Source organism: Phialemonium atrogriseum (assembly GCF_030411735.1).
Source record: "Phialemonium atrogriseum strain 8032-3 unplaced genomic scaffold QBC33scaffold_11, whole genome shotgun sequence".
NCBI classification, from domain to species: domain Eukaryota; kingdom Fungi; phylum Ascomycota; class Sordariomycetes; order Cephalothecales; family Cephalothecaceae; genus Phialemonium; species Phialemonium atrogriseum.
Genome location: NW_026848148.1, coordinates 810232 through 829750, shown reverse-complemented (window position 1 = coordinate 829750; position 19519 = coordinate 810232). Strand labels below are relative to the sequence as shown.

At 57.6% G+C, this 19519-nt stretch overlaps 6 protein-coding genes across 6 annotated transcripts; 2 read left to right on the top strand and 4 right to left on the bottom strand.

The window, feature by feature from the left end:
* Window positions 1-560: 560 nt before the first annotated feature.
* Window positions 561-2835, bottom strand: QBC33DRAFT_578079 (laccase-2; the record flags this gene model as incomplete). The annotated part of the gene is made up of 7 exons (XM_060431031.1): window positions 561-932; window positions 1001-1057; window positions 1162-2026; window positions 2100-2237; window positions 2297-2348; window positions 2566-2644; window positions 2704-2835. 7 exons carry the CDS (start codon window positions 2833-2835, stop codon window positions 561-563), a joined length of 1695 nt encoding a protein of 564 aa, XP_060284095.1.
* Window positions 2836-5035: 2200 nt separating this feature from the next.
* QBC33DRAFT_61515 (uncharacterized protein) lies at window positions 5036-6649 on the bottom strand. Its single transcript, XM_060432626.1, has 2 exons — window positions 6611-6649; window positions 5036-6555 (listed from the first exon to the last, which is right to left on the bottom strand). Exon 2 carries the CDS (start codon window positions 6443-6445, stop codon window positions 5291-5293), a length of 1155 nt encoding a protein of 384 aa, XP_060284094.1. The 5' UTR covers window positions 6446-6555; window positions 6611-6649; the 3' UTR covers window positions 5036-5290.
* Window positions 6356-7148, bottom strand: QBC33DRAFT_610954 (uncharacterized protein). The gene is made up of 3 exons (XM_060432433.1): window positions 6840-7148; window positions 6611-6786; window positions 6356-6555 (listed from the first exon to the last, which is right to left on the bottom strand). The coding sequence occupies exons 1-3, from the start codon at window positions 7040-7042 to the stop codon at window positions 6461-6463; spliced, it is 474 nt and encodes a 157-aa protein (XP_060284093.1). The 5' UTR covers window positions 7043-7148; the 3' UTR covers window positions 6356-6460.
* Window positions 7149-7273: 125 nt separating this feature from the next.
* QBC33DRAFT_537645 (glucosidase II beta subunit-like protein) lies at window positions 7274-9425 on the top strand. The gene is made up of 3 exons (XM_060427810.1): window positions 7274-7436; window positions 7565-8509; window positions 8576-9425. The coding sequence occupies exons 1-3, from the start codon at window positions 7340-7342 to the stop codon at window positions 9220-9222; spliced, it is 1689 nt and encodes a 562-aa protein (XP_060284092.1). The 5' UTR covers window positions 7274-7339; the 3' UTR covers window positions 9223-9425.
* QBC33DRAFT_537643 (Rtf2 RING-finger-domain-containing protein) lies at window positions 9313-10510 on the bottom strand. The gene has a single exon (XM_060427809.1). It carries the CDS (start codon window positions 10335-10337, stop codon window positions 9477-9479), a length of 861 nt encoding a protein of 286 aa, XP_060284091.1. The 5' UTR covers window positions 10338-10510; the 3' UTR covers window positions 9313-9476.
* A 502-nt stretch (window positions 10511-11012) lies between these two features.
* QBC33DRAFT_558702 (phosphatidylinositol 3-kinase-like protein) lies at window positions 11013-18990 on the top strand (the record flags this gene model as incomplete). The annotated part of the gene is made up of 5 exons (XM_060429905.1): window positions 11013-11077; window positions 11197-11267; window positions 11345-13722; window positions 13882-18369; window positions 18439-18990. The coding sequence occupies 5 exons, from the start codon at window positions 11013-11015 to the stop codon at window positions 18988-18990; spliced, it is 7554 nt and encodes a 2517-aa protein (XP_060284090.1).
* Window positions 18991-19519: the final 529 nt, after the last annotated feature.

Sequence of the window (19519 nt, the reverse complement as noted above, 5' to 3'; positions counted from 1 at the left end):
CCGGTGGTGCCTTTAGAACTATGTCCCCAATCATTGGAAAAGGGGCGGTTGCAAACCTCATAACACACCAGGCCGACGAAAAGTCTGCAAGGCCGACAAGCTTATTTTCGGGACGAACTCTACCGGCTATCACCCATCTCCAAGACAGGGACGTCAGCGAAGAGTAAGTTATTATTATCCTTGTCATTCTAAAACCTTGTACATCTATTATGCCTTGAACCAAAACTCCACGCTTTCTAGAGGACAACCATGCCTGATAAACGCCGCCCGTTTCCTGCTCCTAGTCACACATACAACGTCAAAACAAAACAATATCTACTTCTCCGGCGGGCATAGTTCGTGTCTGGCCCCTTTGAGGCTCCCGTGGCAGCCGAATTTGTACATAACTGGTCATTCTCGTCCTGGTACTGGTCCGATGGCAACCTAGCGTCAGCACCCACAGCTCCGAGGTAGTCAAGATGTAACGGTATAACCCACCTTGGACATGTTTCTCAGACAACCTTACCTCCCCTCGCATCCCTCGCGTCAGTCCCTTTCCACCCCATCCCACGTCCCGCGATTCAGATTCCCGAATCTCCCTTCAGGAACCGGTTCGTCGGCGCATATTCCCTCCACGCCTCGCAGTTGTCGGTGAGCTCGCCCAAATCCATCTCGTCGGATATTTTGCTGGGGTGCTCGAGGAACTGGACGCTGAACCCCTGCGAGACGTGCCACGCGATGTGGCAGTGGAAGACCCACGAGCCCGGGTTCGACGGCTCAAACGCCACGACCAGCCAGCCCCAGCCGGGGAGAACCGTCGTGTCGCGCCGCGTCGGGTTCCTCCACGACAGGCCCTCCGCGTCTGACGATGCATCGAAGTATCTCGGCTCGTTGCCGTCGTCCAGGGGGTTGGCCAGCGAGGGAGACCGGCCCAGCAGCACGAAGTCGTGGCCCTGGTGAGGTGGAGTTGCGTCAGTGACTGCCATGGCAAGGGGTGAATGGTGGGGCGTTGGGTACTCACGTGAAGATGCATGGGATGTGGAATGGGGGATAGGTTCTGAATGACCCAGTAGCTCCACTAAATCACACACACAGACATGCCATGTCAGCTCTGCGATGAACTAACATATGCCATCATGGATGAATATTAAAGATGGGCTGGGGGGGTGGGGGACTGCTCACCTCCTCCGACTTGGCCAGAGAGATCACGTTCTGATGTGTCAGGTATGAGTTGTTATCCTGGCGGACATACTCCAGCGTCGGCTTCTCCCACGACAGGTTGATGGACGACCCATTCAGGGCCCACAGAACCTGGTTCGACGTCGTGTTGACAACCATGCTCGCCGGCAGCGTATTGCTGGGCACTGCGGAGAAGAGCTTCCGCGGTGCGCGCCGCCTGATAATGGGGACGAACTCGTTGCTGTCGGAGCAGTGCGAGTCGACCGGCGGCTTGCCCGGATCGCCCGGCAGATCGTCTGATGCACCCTTGTAGTGCACAATGGCTGCCGGGTGCGCGTTGTTCGAGGTCCCGCATGCCTGGGTGCTGGAGAAGGTCACGTTCAGCCAGTAGTTGTCGATATCGTTGTTGGCATTGATGATGATATCGTGCCTCTGGCCGACCGTCATGTAGATCTGCTCTGTCGTAAAGGGGTGGATAGGGACAAAGTCGGTTTGGATGACCGTCATCTTGTGCCCGACGATGGAAACGGTGTAGGTGTTGTCTACCGATGCGTTGATGAGCCTGAGCCGGTGGCGCTTGCCCCTAGTCAGGGTTATCTTGCTATACTCCCCGCCGCTCCCTGTGGGGTTGATATTGGTCCCGTTGAAGAGGACGTTATCGCTCGGCGGGGGCGATCCCGGCTTACCCGGCACAATGGGGTTCTCAGCATCGTAGACACGGGCAAGCAGCTTATCTACACTCGTGTAATACCAGTCCGTGATGGGGTAGACTCCGAGGTCGATGTCGTATGGCTGTGATGACGGCCCGTTGATCTGGATGGTGCCCACAATGCCGTTACCATACTGACTCGAGTAATGGGAGTGATACCTGTGATTCGCCAACGTCAACTCCCGGCTCTGTTTCAAGAGTCGTGGTTAATCTCGCCTGGGGAATCACCTACCACGAGGTGCCGTATTGTGATGCAACGAATGAGTATGTCTTGCTACTCCCGGGCGGAATAGGGCATTCCGTCACGCCGGGGACGCCGTCGTTGATGTTGTTGTGCTGCATTCTTATCCCATGCCAGTGGATCGACGTCCTGTGTGGTTTCTCAGCAACCAATCCCAACAGCAAAAGTGCATGTAGGGGCTTCCTCACCCGTTATCCCGGAGGTTGTTCACCACGTTGACTTCTATCCTATCGCCCCAATCTGCATTGCTGGTGTGAGTGTTGACAGTCCCATGTCTCATTCTCCACGTATATAAACTCACCTGCAGTGATAATCGGTCCTGCAACGAGTCGTCTGTCAGTATCAACGGGCAATGTAATTTCAAGGCGATACATGAACCGCGGGCTTACCAGGAAAACCCCCTATATGCTTGTTAGCTCGTCATTGTCATCCTCGGTCACTGCATTTTGTATCTCACCGTTAATCAGCATGGCGTTCTCCTTCACCTGCCCATCGGGACCAACAAACTTGTCGATTTCCGTGAGAAAGAACTCGTACTAACCCAATTAGCCATATGGGTCGTGAGCAAAGAGCAGATACCAATGCTGATCCGTACCCGCCTTGTTGCTCCCGTGATGGGATGCCTATCGTCCCAGTCGGTGTTGACGTCGAAGCCATTCACCCAACATGACCTGTCGTTCGGCTCGTTGCATGAAGGAGCGTGGAAGCCATTATTCTTCCGGAACATGGACAGAGAGGGAAAAGCAGAGGCGAGTGTGGTAGCGAGCGCCAAAAGGGCGAACTCCACAAGCAGAGATCGGGACAACATTGCGCAAGTCGGTCAAGGATAACAAACAGGCTATGATACTGTCGGTTTGTTTCCTCGGATCGTGATGTTGGGGAACCAGTTGGGGGGCAGGGGCGAGTCCAGTACTTATGGACGGAGCCAGCAGCGCTTTTGGCCGGTTTGAAGAACACGGGCAACGCTCCGCAGACATGTTCAACTGTGGATTAGATGGCAATCTTCGGATTGTGTCGCTTGCCCTGTCCCTTGCCCGCATGTGGTTGAGGAGATGCTGGGAGAAGTTTATGCCCGTCCGGTCACGAAGAACCGCATCAGTGCTATTTCCGGTACGATATGGCATAGCATAGCCGCGTGGTCTGCATGACGAGACGCCTTGATGCATGTTGCTCCTGGAAACTTACTCGCTGGTTTGCTTGGTCCGCACCTGAGGTGGTTTGGACCGGGGACGTCGAAGGAGATGTTGGAGTCGAATTAGGACGTTCTCGTCTGTGGAAAAAACCTGGCAGGATGTGCCGAGTTGGTTTGAGTGCTGCAGATCCGCCCACCTAGATAGGAAGGTTAACCTGTCGTCTCGGGGCGGAATAATTTTTTAATAGGAGGCAGTATCTTTACGCTGTCACGATTGCCGTCGCTATCTACTGCTATTGCCGTGACTGTCTATTGCTGTTACCATTTTTGTTGCTATCGCCATGGCCGTGGCCATCGCCCTCACCACTACATTGCTGTCATCTGTATTGAAACCCGCCTGCCAGACCCCCCTCGGCCACGTGCCCCAAGCCGCAAGTAGGAAACTGCCCAGGCCCGCAGGAAAGCCCGTGAGCAATGGCCACAGGACACACCGATTGTGTTCTCAACTTCCAGATGCAGCCATCAACCCAAGTTGCTAGGCGGGTGCGATGAACCGCGGGAAGCGAAGACTGAAATTGGCAGAGACCGGAGGGAGGTGAATAGAGGATCCCTGATTCAGCCCCCCCACTAGTCGCATTCTGGCAGGATGAAACTCACGCAGATCGAGGTTGGCCAAGACTGCCCTGTCCGTGAACTAAGAGACTGCCGTGATAGTTGAAGCATGTGAACAGGAAACATTCAGGCAGTAAGGCTTTCTGACAACCTCGGTAGGTACTCGAGCGCGAACAGTGGGAGTCGACGGGGTGCCTACAAGGGTGCCTACATGCGTGTATGCAAAAGATGGGGGACCCCAACGGTTTGAGAACCGAAGTCACTGCCAGGCAACCGAAGTCTAATTCATGCTTTCAATGATAGGCCGAAGTCCAAAATCTTCTCTACGCGGACTATCTAGTTTTTCTCCCCATCCATGTCCGGTTAGAGCTAGGGTATTTCACTCCACTCCTCTCTTTAACTCTTCCCTTCGCCTCCTTTTTTTTCTCTTTTGGAACCCTCCCTTCCATTCTTCCCCATCTAGTGGTCCCTGCAAAACACGACCTGCACCCTCTCCTAGCCCAGTGGCTGTGTTATTATATCTTGGCTTGAGATTCCGAGAGGGGCCGTACTCGAGTTCGGGAGAGGGTCCCCCAATAGCAACAGCGAGGCGAGCTGCAGAGAGCAAACCAAAAGTTCGAGAAGCCCCAAGCAGGCTTGAGAGCTGTGCTAAAAATAGGGGAGCATACCGTTTCAGTCCTGTGAGTGGAAAGAGTCAATTTCTAGATACCGCCTCGAGTGCCTATGTTATGGTATCCCGGTCAAATTCCATAACAAGGTTCTGTGTATGCCTTCCTCCGAAAGCTGCCGTGCTGGCAGTGGTGAGCGGATACGAGATAGGCGAATCTCGTATATCATTCTTCTGTCCCTCCCTGGGTAGGATCAATCTAGCCTACCATTCAAAACAATCCACATTGTCGGCCAGGTTAAGGCAGTCAACCTGGTCTTGAAGACGAGGTCCGGTCTCCCCAGACAGCCCATTCACCGTATTTTCTCCGGGCCAGCATTTCCTGCCAATCCCCTGACCTATGATGCCTAAGGCAGCGGTTCCATGCCAGCGGGGTTCCAGGCTTTGCATTTTGCACGATAAGTGGTTCTATATAGATACGAGCAATTTCGAAGAACTTTCTCCGGAGATCTTGATGTTCGGACCAAGAGTCAGTCGCCGACCTCAGGTTGGGGAAACTGCTGATATTTCATGCTCAACGGAATATTGAACCGGGGCTCTGTTCTGTACCACCCTTGAATCTGATCAGCCGAGGCGATCGATCGACGAGGGAGTTGAGGACAAAACCACGGTGCTATTCTCCATCTTGAGTAAACAAACAGCAATCTACATAGAGTCACGTGACTATACCGGAGAGCCCCTTTACCCCTTTCCAATATCTCGAGCAAAACAGATGACCGTAGAACAACAGCTAAGAAGGCGGCAAAAAAAGCAAGCCAAGTGTGCGGCGCCTCAGGCCTTCTTCATCTCTAGCTGGAAGTTCAGCACCCAGTCCGTGAACCCGTCATTCTCGCCAGTCCACGACCTGCGCAGCAGCTCAGCCGCGGAAAAGGCATTGGAGAAGCACTCGTCCATCTCGGCGTCGATGTCTCCGGGTTCGAGCTCGTAGAAGGCCACGGCCAGGCTCTCAAATCGCTCCGGTATCGCCCCCAGGAAGGTGATGGCCTCGTCGAGCTTGGATGGGACGTCGGATGCCGAGGGAGGGGGGAGCGGTGGTAGAGTCTGGAGGCGTCGTTTGATGATGGCCTGGTAGAAGAGGGTTATCAGCCGCAACCTCCTCAGGCCGATATCCAGTTTCTCCCTGATCCTGTCGGGATCGTCGCGGGGGATCGGTCGTTGAGAGCCCATGAATTCATCGAGCATTGCCTGCGTGTCCGATATATGGGTGGCCTCTAAGCTGTCCGTGACTTGTTCGATATCGCCGGGTTCATCCCCGTGCGTGTCCGTCTCACCCTCCTCCTCATCCTCATCCTCTTCCTCCCCCCACTCTTTCAGTTCCTCCATGGTATCCTTCACCATATCTCTGAACTGCTTGACCTTCTGAATGAAGTATCCGGCGACTCCAAGCTTAGACAACGCAATGACTTCATCACACGCAGCCCATAGCAGCCCGGTGACTGGAATGCTTCCCTTTTCTGCGGCAACCCCACGGGATCCGTTCTTCTTTGCATCAGAGAGAATCTTGCCATCGCTCGGAATCCTCTGTACCAGTTCCTTGTACTCCTTCAGAACCCTCCCACACCTCCACGACAGATCGCGGCGCACAGCCTGGGTATACCGGTTGGCATCGCATGCTTCGGCAGCGGAGGCCAACGCGGGAAGCGGCCCCGCAATCAGTTCGCGGAGAACCTTGGTGATGGCGGTGGGCGTGAAGGGTTCGTTGATAATGAGGAGCGAGATCTTGGTGGCGTGAGCTTTGATCAGAGAGGCCGAGTCATGGGCCAGGGAGAGAGCGTCGAGGGTCGTTTCGCCGGCGGGCTTCTCGGCCTGGCCTCTGGCCGTGATTGTGCCGATGACAGTTTCGAGCTCAGTGACAAGGGCGATTGTGCTGTGGACAACGCTTCCCAGCTCCACGAGGGAACTGTTCGTGGAGGAGGATCCAGCCATACTTAGTACCTGGTCTTAGAATAATTCGTGGTAAATTTTGGAGAGCTTGTCATCTAGCCCCTTTTCGACTGGGAGCTGGAGGGCAGTGAGGATCTGGTCTGCCACGCTCTCTACTCTACAGTTAGCATTCTCGACATTTTACGGCCCTGTACGAAGCACTCATACCCCTGAGTTCACAAAAATCCTGATAGTTTCGAGGACAACCTGGTATGACAGCTCCAGTTCGAAGATCGTGGAGTGGGAGAAGCTCAGCACCCAGAGGGAAGTCCAACTGGTTTTGGTAGTTCAAGGCGAAGTCTAATTGGCTTTGGTTTGCAGCCTTGACCGTTTCGTTCTTTGCACTAAGATATTATATCAGAAGGTAGATACTTCTATAATAGGGCGGAAAACCAACCGAGCCTCTGTAGCAATCTCCCTGGCATTTATAGCCTGTATATTGTGGATTATCTCTTGGATCTGCTGGTCTTGTTGCTGGATCTGGTACGCCTGGTGCTCGATAATGGCGAGAAGTTGTTGGCTTTGTTGTATGCCTCCTTGATTTGAGGATCGTGGGGCAGGGTTGTTGAAATTGGGTAGCTGCTGGTTATTCTGCGCCATCGGTGTGTACCATGAGTTTTGTGACCATTGTCGGTGACAGAGACCGAGGGGATGACGGCGAAGGTTATGGACATGGAGGGGCAAGATTTGGAGGTTTAAGGTTTTGAGAGTCCATGGTGGGGCTATCTCTGGGTACCTAGGTACCTAAGTACCTATGGCACGTGACTCTATCTGTGAGACAAGGACAGGCGGCCCATTTCAGAGCAAGCTGTCCCTTTGTCGAAGCTTAGAACTGACTGTAGCTCCCGCTCTCGCCTTTCTAACACAACTCGATGCCACCTGAGATCCACAACAGCTATGCGGCAGATCGATGCACTGGTGCTTCTGAGCACTGTTGTTGCTCATACTAGCTGTGTAACTGCTGGCAGTTTGCCTCGAGGAGTCGGCCCAGAATGTAAGTCAACACAATGGAGGCCAATCGGCGATACAAAATTGAGCATTGGCTGCTTTCCACTGATACTTTCCATTGATACTTTCCATTGATGCTCTCACGCGGCATATGCTGACTTGGATGGCGGGCAGTTGCCAAATTCTACGAAGGAAAATCAACCTTTACCTGCATTGGCCACCCTTCGATTGTTCTCAAGAGCTCGCAGATCAACGACAATGCGTGCGATTGTCCCGATGGCTCTGACGAACCCGGCACGGCAGCTTGCTCCTATCTCGATCCCCTCTCCCCCGAGCAGCCGCTCCCCTCCTCGCTGACCGGGACCACCAACACGACCAACGTGCTGCCGGGCTTCTGGTGTGCCAATGAGGGCCACATTGGCACCTACGTGCCGTTCGTCTACGTCAACGACGGTGTTTGCGACTACGACCTCTGCTGCGATGGGAGCGAGGAGTTCGCCCACGTCGGCGGCGTCAAGTGCAAGAACCGATGCGGGCCGATTGGGAAGGAATGGCGGCGCGTCGACCAGGAGCGCAAGCAGGCCAGAGAGCGTGCCACGAAGGTTCGACAGGCCCTGGTGACCGAGTCGCGGGAACTGCGGGGGAAGGTGGTGGGCCGAATCAGTTACCTCACCCAAGAGATCAAGACCCTTACGGTTAAACGGGACGAGCTGAAGGCCAAGCTGGATGAGATCGAGCAGGAGGAACGCGGCAAGGTCGTCCAGGGCGAGGGCCCGGGAGGCAAGCTAGGCGTCCTCCTTGGCCTTAGCAAGAAACGTGTGCAGGAGCTTCGCGATACCCTCGACGAAGTCTTGGACCAGCGTGATGATCTGCAGGACAAGGTTGAGGACCTGGAGAACATCCTCAGGAAGTTTAAGGAGGAATACAACCCCAACTTCAACGACGAGGGTGTCAAGGCTGCTGTCAAGTCCTGGGAAGACTATGCCGCCAAGGCTGCCAACGAGAAGAAGCCGTCGCTTTTGGAGAGCGATATTCTCGAGGTGCTGAAGGAGGATGGCGAGAATAACGGCATCAACTGGAATGAATTTATGGAAGAAGCGGGCAGTGATGCCGATATCCGTAAGTACCCTTTCTTTGCTGTGATAACCGCCACTATGAAGAGCAGCTTGCTGATGGAACTTCAAGTCTACAACTTCGAAGCCTACCTCCCCAGTTTCCTCCGCGACTACCTCCACGTCAAGCTAAATTCCCTGCGCGTCTGGCTCATCGAGAACGGGATGCTGGCCGACAACCCCAAGAGCGGCAGCGAATCGAAGCGACTCGGGGCTGCCCGCGGGAATTTCGAAGCAGCTGACAACGAAGTTGCGGGCAAGCAGTCCAAGTTGATCGACGAGCAGCGTGACCTCGAGAAGGACTATGGACCGGACGAAATCTTCCGCGCCCTCCAGGGCAAGTGCGTCAGCATCGACAGCGGAGAGTACGAGTATGAGCTCTGCTGGCTGGACAAGACGCGCCAGAAGAGCAAGAAGGGCCACGGGGACACCATCATGGGCAACTTCATCGCCATCGACACGGAGATGGCCGACGAGGAGGACCGCGTCGACGGGAAGGGGTTGGGCCAGGGCCCCAGGATGGTTCTCCGGTACGACAACGGCCAGGGCTGCTGGAACGGCCCCAACAGGCGGACCGACGTGTGGCTGGCGTGTGCCGAGAAGGAGGAGATCTGGCGCGTCAGCGAGTCGGAGAAATGCGTGTACAAGATGGAGGTTGGCACTCCAGCCGCCTGTGAGGACGTACAGGAGCCGGCTGCAAGGGCGAAGGATGAGTTGTGAGGGCAGAGGGTTTGGAGTAGCTACTCGCTGACAGCGGTGGAGTTTCCTCGAGTGAGCCGAACGAGAGTGTACATATAGAAAATAAAACCTGTCAAAACTGGCCTGGGTATATTCTTTTGCTGCACATATGGTAAAACGGGGTATCTCTTTTGGAAAATAAGTCTAACCTCTCTATCGTACATAATGGAATCCATGGTAACCTGCCTATCTGACCCGCAAGGTTCAGCCAGCATATCACCGGCCCCCAAAAGCAATTACCTATCGGCAGCAAGTTTCCGCCGCTTGTTTGCCGCGTCCTGCTCAGCAAGGACCTTTGCTGTCAGGGACGCCGTCATCGGGTTGTTAATCCCGCTCACTCGGCTATCGATAGCGCCCTTCGAGGGCTTAGCCAGCCCCTCGCCGTTCTTGCGCTTCTCGGATTTTCTGCCCTCCTGCTTTGCGTCGTCTGCCTTGCGCTTCTTCTTTCCCTGGCTCTTGTCTTTTCTCAGACTATGAGTCAGGCCGCTCGCAACGAGCCCGTCCATACGCTTACTTAATCTCTCCATGTCGGACTGCTCGGTTGGCAAGATGTCGATGACATTGTCCGACTCGAACGACTCGCTGCACTCGGGGCATAGCTCTTCCTGTATTGTCTTGATGCTGACTTCGGCGAATACGTGTCCGCAAGGCACCAGGTACACAGCCTTGGTGGCGGGGCCCAGCTCCTTTAGAGACAGCGGGCATGCCCAGATCTCCCTGCCCTTCTCGCCGGGCGGCGAGTAGCGCTTGAACTTCAGCTTGACGACATCGCGGAGAGACTTGATTCCCGTCGAGGCGAAGTTAAGCTCCTTCGATTCACCATTGGCCGTGGCCGGCGTGGTGTTGTCATCGTCGTTGTTGTTGCTGTCGTCGCTGGGCATCAGCTTCTCGAGCACGGTCTCGTAGTTGTAGAGCCGCCCCCGCCAGTCTGACACCACGCTCTCCAGGGTGAGAGGCTCTGACGTGAGGGCATCGTGGGTCCACGCATGGGTGAGTGACTCGAGTGCCGTTGCTTTCAGCTGGCTCACTGTCGGGTTGCGGGGCGGAGACTTGACGAGTTCGCGACGCTTGGGGATGGAGCCGCCGTCGTTGCCCATTGCTTCGGGCGGGAGGGAGGAGATTCGAGGGGGAAAAGGTAGAGGGAGGTTGGGGGAGATAGTGATTGAAGGACTTGGCAGTGGCGTAGGATAGAAGAGGACTGTGTAGGATTGTTCCTGGCGACAGCGTAAATGGGCAAACAAAAGATTCAGATGAGGTCTTGGTGGATGAGCGAGGCAGTGTCAGTGAGTGGCGGTCGATCTGCGATAAAGTTGGCGATAAGATAACCGGCTAAAGTTCGGACTATGTAATCGCCAAGAAGTTGAAATGGGAAGTGGGGAGCAAGGGTGGGAGCCCGAGCTTCACTAACCAGTAGACTTCACAACTAGTCGCAGCTTAGCGACCACCTCGGTCGTCTTTCTACCTACCTGAGCTGCAAACTATCGCGGGCGACACTTACTTTACCTCGAATACAACATCATAGAAACTGGGTGGAAATATTTTGATAATTTCACGGGGTTTTTCCAGTCCACAGTGATTACACTCCACAATCCTATACTCATCATCCTCGCGTTGCGAACGTTGCGACACGCCGCGACCCCACGAAGCACCACCCCTTCCCTCTTTGCCAGCGCCACTGGGTTGCCAGTTATGGGCTGGCGGCACTCGGTGCTGAGCTGGCGAGGTTGTTAATATCAGCGAAGGTGTAACTGGTTTAACTACCAATCAACAAGATGTCGGTTCCAGAGAATCTCACGCTCCAGGCGCTGGAGTCGTGCGTCAAGGAGTCGAGGAATAGGTTAGCCGCTTCCCACATTGTCCTTTGGGGGTCTTCTCTATGGCGATTGTTCCCTATAGGCACATCCGTTGCATCCATGTTGCCAGTTTAGAACTAACCGTCGTCTGGCTGGCAAACAGGGCCATTCCAGAAGAGCAACGGAAGCGCGCCGCGAGGCAACTGAGGGATCTGGTGGCTGCGGCCAAGCAAGGTGAGCTCCCTCGCGGGCCTCGACTCGATCTCTTCTGCCATTCCCCTCGGATGCTTACGGACCCGACCCTCGCGTAGATATGAGCCCCGAGCAGTTCCTCGCTTTCTCCAATAGCGTCAATACCAAAATCATCTACCTGATCGTCCATGGCAGCGATTCATTCGATCGGATGGGGGCGGTATACATACTGGATGCCCTTGTCGACTTTGACGGCATCGACATGGCCATGAAATCCACCCGCTTCGCGTCGAACCTCAAGATGATACTCCGAGGCAAAGACCTCATCCCCATGCAGCCTGCCGCCATGGTACTCGGCAAGCTATGCAAGCCGGGCGGCTCACTAATCTCCGAGTTGGTCGAGTCCGAGGTCAAGACCGCCCTGGAATGGCTCCAGTCAGAACGCGTCGAGGAGCGACGATATAGCGCCGTACTCATCCTCCGGGAACTGGCTCGAAACGCGCCCACCCTCATGTATGCCTACGTTAACCTCATATTCGACCAGATCTGGGTCGGCCTTCGGGACACGCGCCACCTCATCAGGGCCACCTCCGGAGAGACAGTTAGTGCCTGTTTCAAGATCATCCGAGAGCGAGACCAGGACCTTAAGCAGGAATGGATGGACAAGATGTACCAGGAGGCGGTGAAGGGGTTCAAGTCCAACACCAATGAGTCTATCCATGCGTCCCTCCTCGTCCTCAAGGAGCTCCTAGAGCATGGCGGCATGTACATGCAGGACCATTACCAGGAAGCATCCGACATTGTCTACCGATACAAGGATCACCGCGAGCAGGCAATCCGCAAGACGGTGATTCTCCTCATACCCAACCTCGCTAACTACGCCCCGACGGATTTCGCATCCACCCACATGCACAGGTTCATGATCTACCTCTTGGGCATGTTGAAGAAGGAGAAGGAGCGCAACGACGCCTTCTTCGCCATCGGCAACATTGCCAACTCGGTCAAGAGCGCCATCGCCCCGTACCTCGATGGCGTCCTCATCCACGTCCGCGAAGGACTGAGTCTGCAGTCCAGAAGGAGAGGCTCGGTCGACCCCGTGTTCGACTGCATCAGCCGCCTCGCAGTCGCCGTCGGGCAGACGCTCAGCAAGTACATGGAGGCGCTGCTCGACCCCATCTTCGCGTGCGAGCTCACACCGAAACTCACCCAAGCCCTGGTCGACATGGCCTTCTACATCCCGCCGGTCAAGGCTACCATCCAAGAGCGGCTGCTGGACATGCTCAGCAAAGTCCTCTGCGGAGAGCCGTTCAGGCCCCTCGGCGCCCCCCAGGCCAACACCCTCTCGTCCGTCCCCATAATCCCCAAGGATCCCAAGGACCCCCAGGCCCACGAGAATCGTAAAGCCGAGGTCAAGCTCGCCCTAAACACGCTCGGGAGCTTCGACTTCTCAGGTAATTGGATTTCAGAACCGTACCACATCCACCCCCCGAGCAGGATCTGGCTGTCTCATCACAGAGATGGTGAAGACGCAGAACTCCTCAAGCAGCAGCGACTGGCAGCCGCCACAAGGGTACACTTGCAAGATATCATACTAACTGAGTTCGGAGGCCACGTCCTGAACGAATTCGTCCGCGACGTTGCCCTCAAGTATGTTGAGGACGACGACCCCGAAATACGCGAGGCCGCCGCCCTCACCTGCTGCCAGCTCTACGTGCGAGACCCGGTCGTGAACCAGACCAGTTACCACGCGCTGCAGGTCGTCGCCGACGTCATCGAGAAGCTGCTCACCGTCGGCGTGTCGGACCCCGAAGCCAAGATCCGGCGGACCGTCCTCGCGGCCCTCGACGAGCGCTTCGACCAGCACCTGGCCAAGTCGGAGAACATCCGCACCTTGTTCTTCGCCCTCAACGACGAGCAGTTCGGCATCAGAGAAGTAGCAGTGTCTATCATTGGCCGCCTTGCTCGTTTCAACCCCGCATATGTCATCCCTTCACTGCGAAAGACCCTCATCCAGATGCTGACGGAGCTTGAGTTCTCGGATGTCGTGAGGAGCAAGGAGGAGAGCGCAAAGCTGCTCAGCCTTCTCGTCCAGAACGCGCAGGGCCTTATCAGACCTTACGTCGAGCCCATGATCTCGGTCCTCCTGCCCAAGGCCAGCGACCCCACCCCGTCTGTCGCCGCAACAGTCCTCCAAGCCATTGGCGAGCTGTGCACCGTGGGGGGGGAGGATATGCTCCCCTACAAGGATCAGCTGATGCCCATCATCATTGACGCTCTGCAGGATCAAAGCTCGTCCATCAAGCGCGAGGCGGCTCTGCATACCCTCGGCCAGCTCGCGAGCAACGCCGGATACGTCATCAAACCCTACCTTGACTACCCCGAGCTCCTGGAGCTACTCCAAGCCATCATCCGGGGCGAGCCTCAGCACGGGGCCCTCCGGCAGGAGACGATCAAGTTGATGGGCATCCTCGGGGCATTGGATCCATACAAGTATCAGGTACAGCGGAACCGTCTCCTTCACCCCAGCCACTTGTTTGTTGAGCAGCCCCTTGTTCGCGTCGAGTTTGGAGATTCGGATGGAGATACGGATTCAGACGAGGAGGACTAGGATTCCCCCGTCACCAGTCTTCTAATCAGTGCTAAACGGCGCGCACAGCAGGTTGAAGAACGCACCCCCGACGTTCAACGGCGCACCGAAACGACCCAGATGACCGACATCTCCCTCATGATGACCGGCCTGACCCCGTCCAACAAGGAGTACTACCCGACCGTCGTCATCAATGCCCTGCTCAACATCCTCAAGGACCCATCCCTGGTCCAGTGGCATGGCGGCGTGATCGATGCCATCATGGTCATCTTCCGAACCCTCGGCCTCGAATGCGTCCCCTTCCTCGACCGCATCATCCCTGCCTTCCTCGCCGTGATTCGTTCCTCGACATCGACCCGCCTCGAGTCGTATTTCAGCCAGCTGGCCGGACTGGTGAGTATCGTACGCCAGCACGTACGCAACTACCTGCCCGAGATTATCGAGGTGATGCAAGAGTATTGGAATGCCTCGCCTACCCTGCAGTCTACCATCATGTCCCTCATCGAGGCGGTTGCCCGATCGCTCGAGGGGGAGTTCAAGATCTACCTGGCCGGGCTGCTACCGCTGATGCTAGGGGTCCTCGAGAAAGATGTGTCGACGAAGCGAATCCCGTCGGAACGGGTCCTCCACGCCTTCCTCGTCTTCGGCGCGAGCAGCGAGGAGTACATGCACCTCATCGTCCCGGTAGTTGTGCGCACCTTTGAGAGACAGGGCCAGCCCATCTTCCTGCGAAAGTCGGCCATCGAGACGATTGGGAAGATGTCGCGAATGGTCAACCTGAACGACTACGCCTCCAAGATCATCCACCCCCTCACCCGGGTCGTCGCGAGCGGCGAGCCGAGCCTCCGAGTGGCCGCACTGGACACGCTGTGTGCGCTGATCGGGCAGCTAGGCAAGGATTATCTCCACTTCATGCACACGGTGAACAAAGTCCTCGCCCACCACCAGATCCAGCATCCCAACTACGAGCTGCTGGTGGCCAAGCTGCAGAAAGGCGAGGTTCTGCCGCAGGATCTCTCCGAGTCTACGAGGTTTGTCGACCAAGTGGACGACGTGGCCTTTGCCGACATCACGTCCAAGAAGCTCGAGATGAACCCGATGCATCTCAAGCAGGCCTGGGAGACGAAGGGCAAGTCGACCAAGGATGACTGGCACGAATGGTTCCGCAAGTTCAGCACGACGCTTCTCACCGAATCCCCCAACCACGCGCTTCGAGCGTGCGCCATCCTGGCCAGCAACTACCCGCCGCTCGCGCGCGAGCTGTTCAACTCGGCCTTTGTGTCGTGCTGGAGCGAGCTGTACGAGCAGTTCCAGGAAGAGCTGATTACCAACATCGAGAACACGATCAAGTCGGAGAACGTCACACCAGACCTGCTCGGGCAGCTCTTGAATCTCGCCGAGTTTATGGAGCACGACGACAAGGCGCTGCCGATCGACATTCGGGTTCTCGGGCGCGAGGCGGCGAGGTGCCATGCGTACGCAAAGGCGCTCCACTACAAGGAGCTCGAGTTCCTCCAGGACCAGAGCAGCGGTGCCGTCGAGGCGCTCATCGTGATCAACAACCAGCTCCAGCAGTCGGACGCCGCCATTGGCATCCTGCGTAAGGCGCAGCTTTACAAGGACGGCATCCAGCTGCGGGAGACGTGGTTCGAGAAGCTGGAGCGATGGGAGGAGGCCCTGGCATTCTACCAGAAGCGGGAGCGCGAGATTCCCGAGGACCAGGCCGTGCCGATCGAGATCGTCATGGGCAAGATGCGCTGCCTGCACGCGCTGGGCGAGTGGGACTCGCTCGCGCAGCTGGCCGGCGACACGTGGTCCAACTCGGCGCCCGAGATCCAGCGGCTGATCGCGCCGCTGGCCACCACGGCGGCGTGGGGGCTCGGCAAGTGGGATTCGATGGACAACTATCTGCAGTCTATGAAACGCTTTTCTCCCGATCGATCCTTCTTCGGCGCCATCCTCGCCCTGCACCGCAACCAGTTCAGGGAGGCGCTGGCGTGCATCGAGCAGGCGCGCGAGGGCCTCGACACGGAGCTGAGCGCCCTCGTCAGCGAGTCCTACACGAGGGCGTACACGGTCATCGTCCGCGTGCAGATGCTCGCCGAGCTGGAGGAGCTCATCATCTACAAGCAATGCGACGAGCGCAAGCAGGCGACGATGCGCAAGACGTGGGAGACCAGGCTCAAGGGCTGCCAGCGCAACGTCGAGGTGTGGCAGCGCATGCTCCGCCTGCGGTCGCTCGTCATCGCGCCCTCGGAGAACATGCACATGTGGACCAAGTTCGCCAACCTCTGCCGCAAGTCCGGCCGCATGGGCCTGGCCGAGAAGTCTCTGCAGCAGCTCATCGGCAGCGACGCGCCGCTGGAGAACATCATCCCGCACTGGACCGACAAGCAGACGCGCCCGGACCGCATCGCCCCGCAGGTCCTGTACGCCGTCCTGAAGTTCCAGTGGGAGGTCGGGCAGCAGCCGGCGACGCGGACCTCGGGGGCGCGGCTCGCCGAGAAGACGCTCTACTGCCTGCGCAAGTTCACGAGCGAGACGGCCAACCGGCTGGAGTCGGCCAGGATGCAGCTCAGCGCGACGCACGCGCCGAACGGCGGCGTCGAGGTGCCCGACGGCGGCTACGGCTTCCCCAGCATGGACCACGGCGCGATGAACCCGCAGGCGCAGAAGTCGCTGAAGGAGCAGACCAAGCTGCTCGCCAAGTGCTACCTCCGGCAGGGCGAGTGGATGATCGCGGTGCACAAGGAGGACTGGCAGTACAGATTCGTGCACGACATCCTCAGCTGCTACTCCAAGGCGACGCAGTACAACCCCAAGTGGTACAAGGCCTGGCACGCCTGGGCCCTGGCCAACTTCGAGGTCGTCCAGGCGCTGACGTCGCGGGGCGAGCACGACGTCCGCGCCAACCACGCCGTCATCGTCGACCATGTCGTGCCGGCCGTGCGCGGCTTCTTCGAGTCCATTGCCCTGTCGGCCGGCAGCTCCCTGCAAGACACGCTCCGCCTGCTGACGCTCTGGCTGTCTCACGGCGGGAGCTCCGAGGTCAACACGGCCGTCACCGAGGGCTTCTCGCGCGTCAGCATCGACACGTGGCTCGAGGTGATCCCGCAGCTCATCGCCCGGATAAACCAGCCCAACAAGCGGGTCCAGCAGTCGGTGCACAACCTGCTCTCCGACGTCGGCCGCGCGCACCCGCAGGCCCTGGTCTACCCGCTCACCGTGGCCATGAAGTCGTGGCATGGCACGCGCCGGTCGAGGTCGGCGGGCCAGATCATGGACAGCATGCGCCAGCACAGCGCGAAGCTCGTCGAGCAGGCCGACATCGTCAGCCACGAGCTCATCCGCGTCGCCGTGCTGTGGCACGAGCTCTGGCACGAGGGCCTCGAGGAGGCGTCGAGGCTGTACTTTGGCGACCACAGCATAGAGGGCATGTTCGCCACGCTGGAGCCGCTGCACGAGCAGCTCGAGCGGGGGCCCGAGACGCTCCGCGAGGTCTCGTTTGCCCAGACCTTTGGCCGCGACCTTACCGAGGCGCGGGAATGGTGCAGGCAGTACGAGGTCAGCCAGGACGTCAACGACCTGAACCAGGCCTGGGACCTCTACTACCAGGTCTTCCGGCGCATCAGCCGGCAGCTGCCGCAGATGACGAGCCTCGAACTGACGTACTGCTCGCCCAAGCTGCTGGCGGCCAAGGACCTCGACATCGCCGTCCCGGGCACGTACCGGAGCGGGCAGGAGATTGTGCGCATCATGTCCTTCGAGACCACGTTCAGCGTCATCAGCTCGAAGCAGCGGCCTCGCAAGCTCAACGTCGGCGGGAGCGACGGCATCTCGTACACCTTCCTGCTCAAGGGACACGAGGATATCCGGCAGGACGAGCGCGTGATGCAGCTGTTCGGGCTCTGCAACACCCTCCTGGCCAACGACTCGGAATGCTATAAGAGGCACCTCAACATCCAGCGGTACCCGGCGATCCCGCTGTCGCAGAACTCGGGCCTGCTCGGGTGGGTGCCCAACAGCGACACCATCCATTTCCTGATCCGGGAATACCGCGAGAGCCGCAAGATCCTGCTGAACATTGAGCACCGCATCATGCTGCAGATGGCGCCGGACTACGATAACCTGACGCTCATGCAGAAGGTCGAGGTGTTCGGATACGCGCTGGACAACACGACCGGGCAGGACCTGTACCGCGTCTTGTGGCTCAAGAGCAAGAGTTCCGAGGCGTGGCTGGACCGGCGGACAAACTACACACGCTCCCTCGGCGTCATGTCCATGGTCGGCTACATCCTCGGCCTCGGCGACAGGCATCCGTCGAACCTGATGCTCGACCGCATCACGGGCAAGATCATCCACATCGACTTTGGCGACTGCTTCGAGGTTGCCATGAAGCGGGAAAAGTACCCGGAGCGGGTGCCCTTCAGGCTCACCCGCATGCTCACGTATGCCATGGAAGTGAGCAACATAGAGGGCAGCTTCCGCATCACCTGTGAGCAAGTCATGAGGGTGCTGAGGGACAACAAGGAGAGTGTAATGGCTGTTCTTGAGGCGGTAAGTTTTTGCTCTCTCTTTCTCCCCTTCGCCTTTTTCAGTTCTTCCCTTTACTAACCAGTTGTCCAGTTCATCCACGATCCCTTACTCACTTGGCGCCTTACGAACGCGGCAAGTCCCACGGGACCAAACTTCAACTCGGAGCGCGAGCAGGCCATTGCCGGGCCGCAAGGAGCTCGTGCCCGACGGGCGTCGATCCTTGACTCGGACGTGGCACCCACCGAGTTCCTCGCCGCGCAGGTGGCCGGCCAGAACGGGGCGGACGCGATGGCGGTGGCGGCGGGAGCGCCGCCGGGGACGCGGGCGCGGGCGAGGACCAACTCGTCGGTGGCACCGGCGGCGGCGGCGGCGGCGGCGGCGGCCAACGGGGCGGGAGGAGGAAGCGTGGCGGCGGCCAACGGCGGCGGTGGCAGCGCCAACGGGCAACAGCAGGACCCGGCCGAGATACAGAACGCGAGGGCGCTCGAGGTGCTGGGGCGGGTGGCGCAGAAGCTCACGGGCCGCGACTTCAAGCCCGAGGAGGAGCTCGACATCATCAGCCAGGTCAACAAGCTCATCATGGAGGCGACCAAGCTGGAGAACCTGTGCCAGCACTATATCGGGTGGTGCAGCTTCTGGTGATTTTTGTTTTGTGTTTCTACGCACCTTTGTACGAGTTTTGCGCGTCGCTTTTACGGACGCCTGCTATCTCGGCTCGTCTTCTTTGCTCGTTTGCTTACGCCTTGGCTGCTGGCTACGTGCTGGGTCGATCTCTGCTCTGGCAGTTGGTCTGCGCCCCCTTTTTTCCAACTCTCATGTTTATTTTTGCTTTCTTTTTATCCGTCTAGGGAGTTCGAGGGCTATAGCCGCTGATTGTGCTATCTGGGAAGAAAACATTCGATCTGGAATTTAACCATGCCTCGGATGAATGAATGGGTTCGACCACGGGCTATCATGGCTTGTATTAGAGTACAGTATACAGGACACCGATTATGAGGATTTGGGGGCCGGCAGCAACACCACCTGCGGCCTGGAAATAGCTTAATAGAATTGTAAACCTAGCTTTTGAGTTGTGGCGAGTGAGTGAATGCAGATGATGACGGTGGACTACTTGCCCTATAGGGTCTGGACGATCCTTTCTATGTGAGCTCGTCCGGAGGATCAGCTTCTC

Coding starts and splice junctions, on each gene's coding strand:
- QBC33DRAFT_61515 (XM_060432626.1), bottom strand. CDS start 6,445: ATGGCTGGATCCTCCTCCACGAACAGTTCCCTCGTGGAGCTGGGAAGC.
- QBC33DRAFT_610954 (XM_060432433.1), bottom strand. CDS start 7,042: ATGGCGCAGAATAACCAGCAGCTACCCAATTTCAACAACCCTGCCCCA. Junction 6,787..6,839: donor GAGATTGCTACAGAGGCTCG/GTTGGTTTTCCG, acceptor ATAATATCTTAG/TGCAAAGAACGAAACGGTCA. Junction 6,556..6,610: donor GGATTTTTGTGAACTCAGGG/GTATGAGTGCTT, acceptor ACTGTAGAGTAG/AGAGCGTGGCAGACCAGATC.
- QBC33DRAFT_537645 (XM_060427810.1), top strand. CDS start 7,340: ATGCGGCAGATCGATGCACTGGTGCTTCTGAGCACTGTTGTTGCTCAT. Junction 7,437..7,564: donor TCGAGGAGTCGGCCCAGAAT/GTAAGTCAACAC, acceptor GATGGCGGGCAG/TTGCCAAATTCTACGAAGGA. Junction 8,510..8,575: donor GGGCAGTGATGCCGATATCC/GTAAGTACCCTT, acceptor TGGAACTTCAAG/TCTACAACTTCGAAGCCTAC.
- QBC33DRAFT_537643 (XM_060427809.1), bottom strand. CDS start 10,337: ATGGGCAACGACGGCGGCTCCATCCCCAAGCGTCGCGAACTCGTCAAG.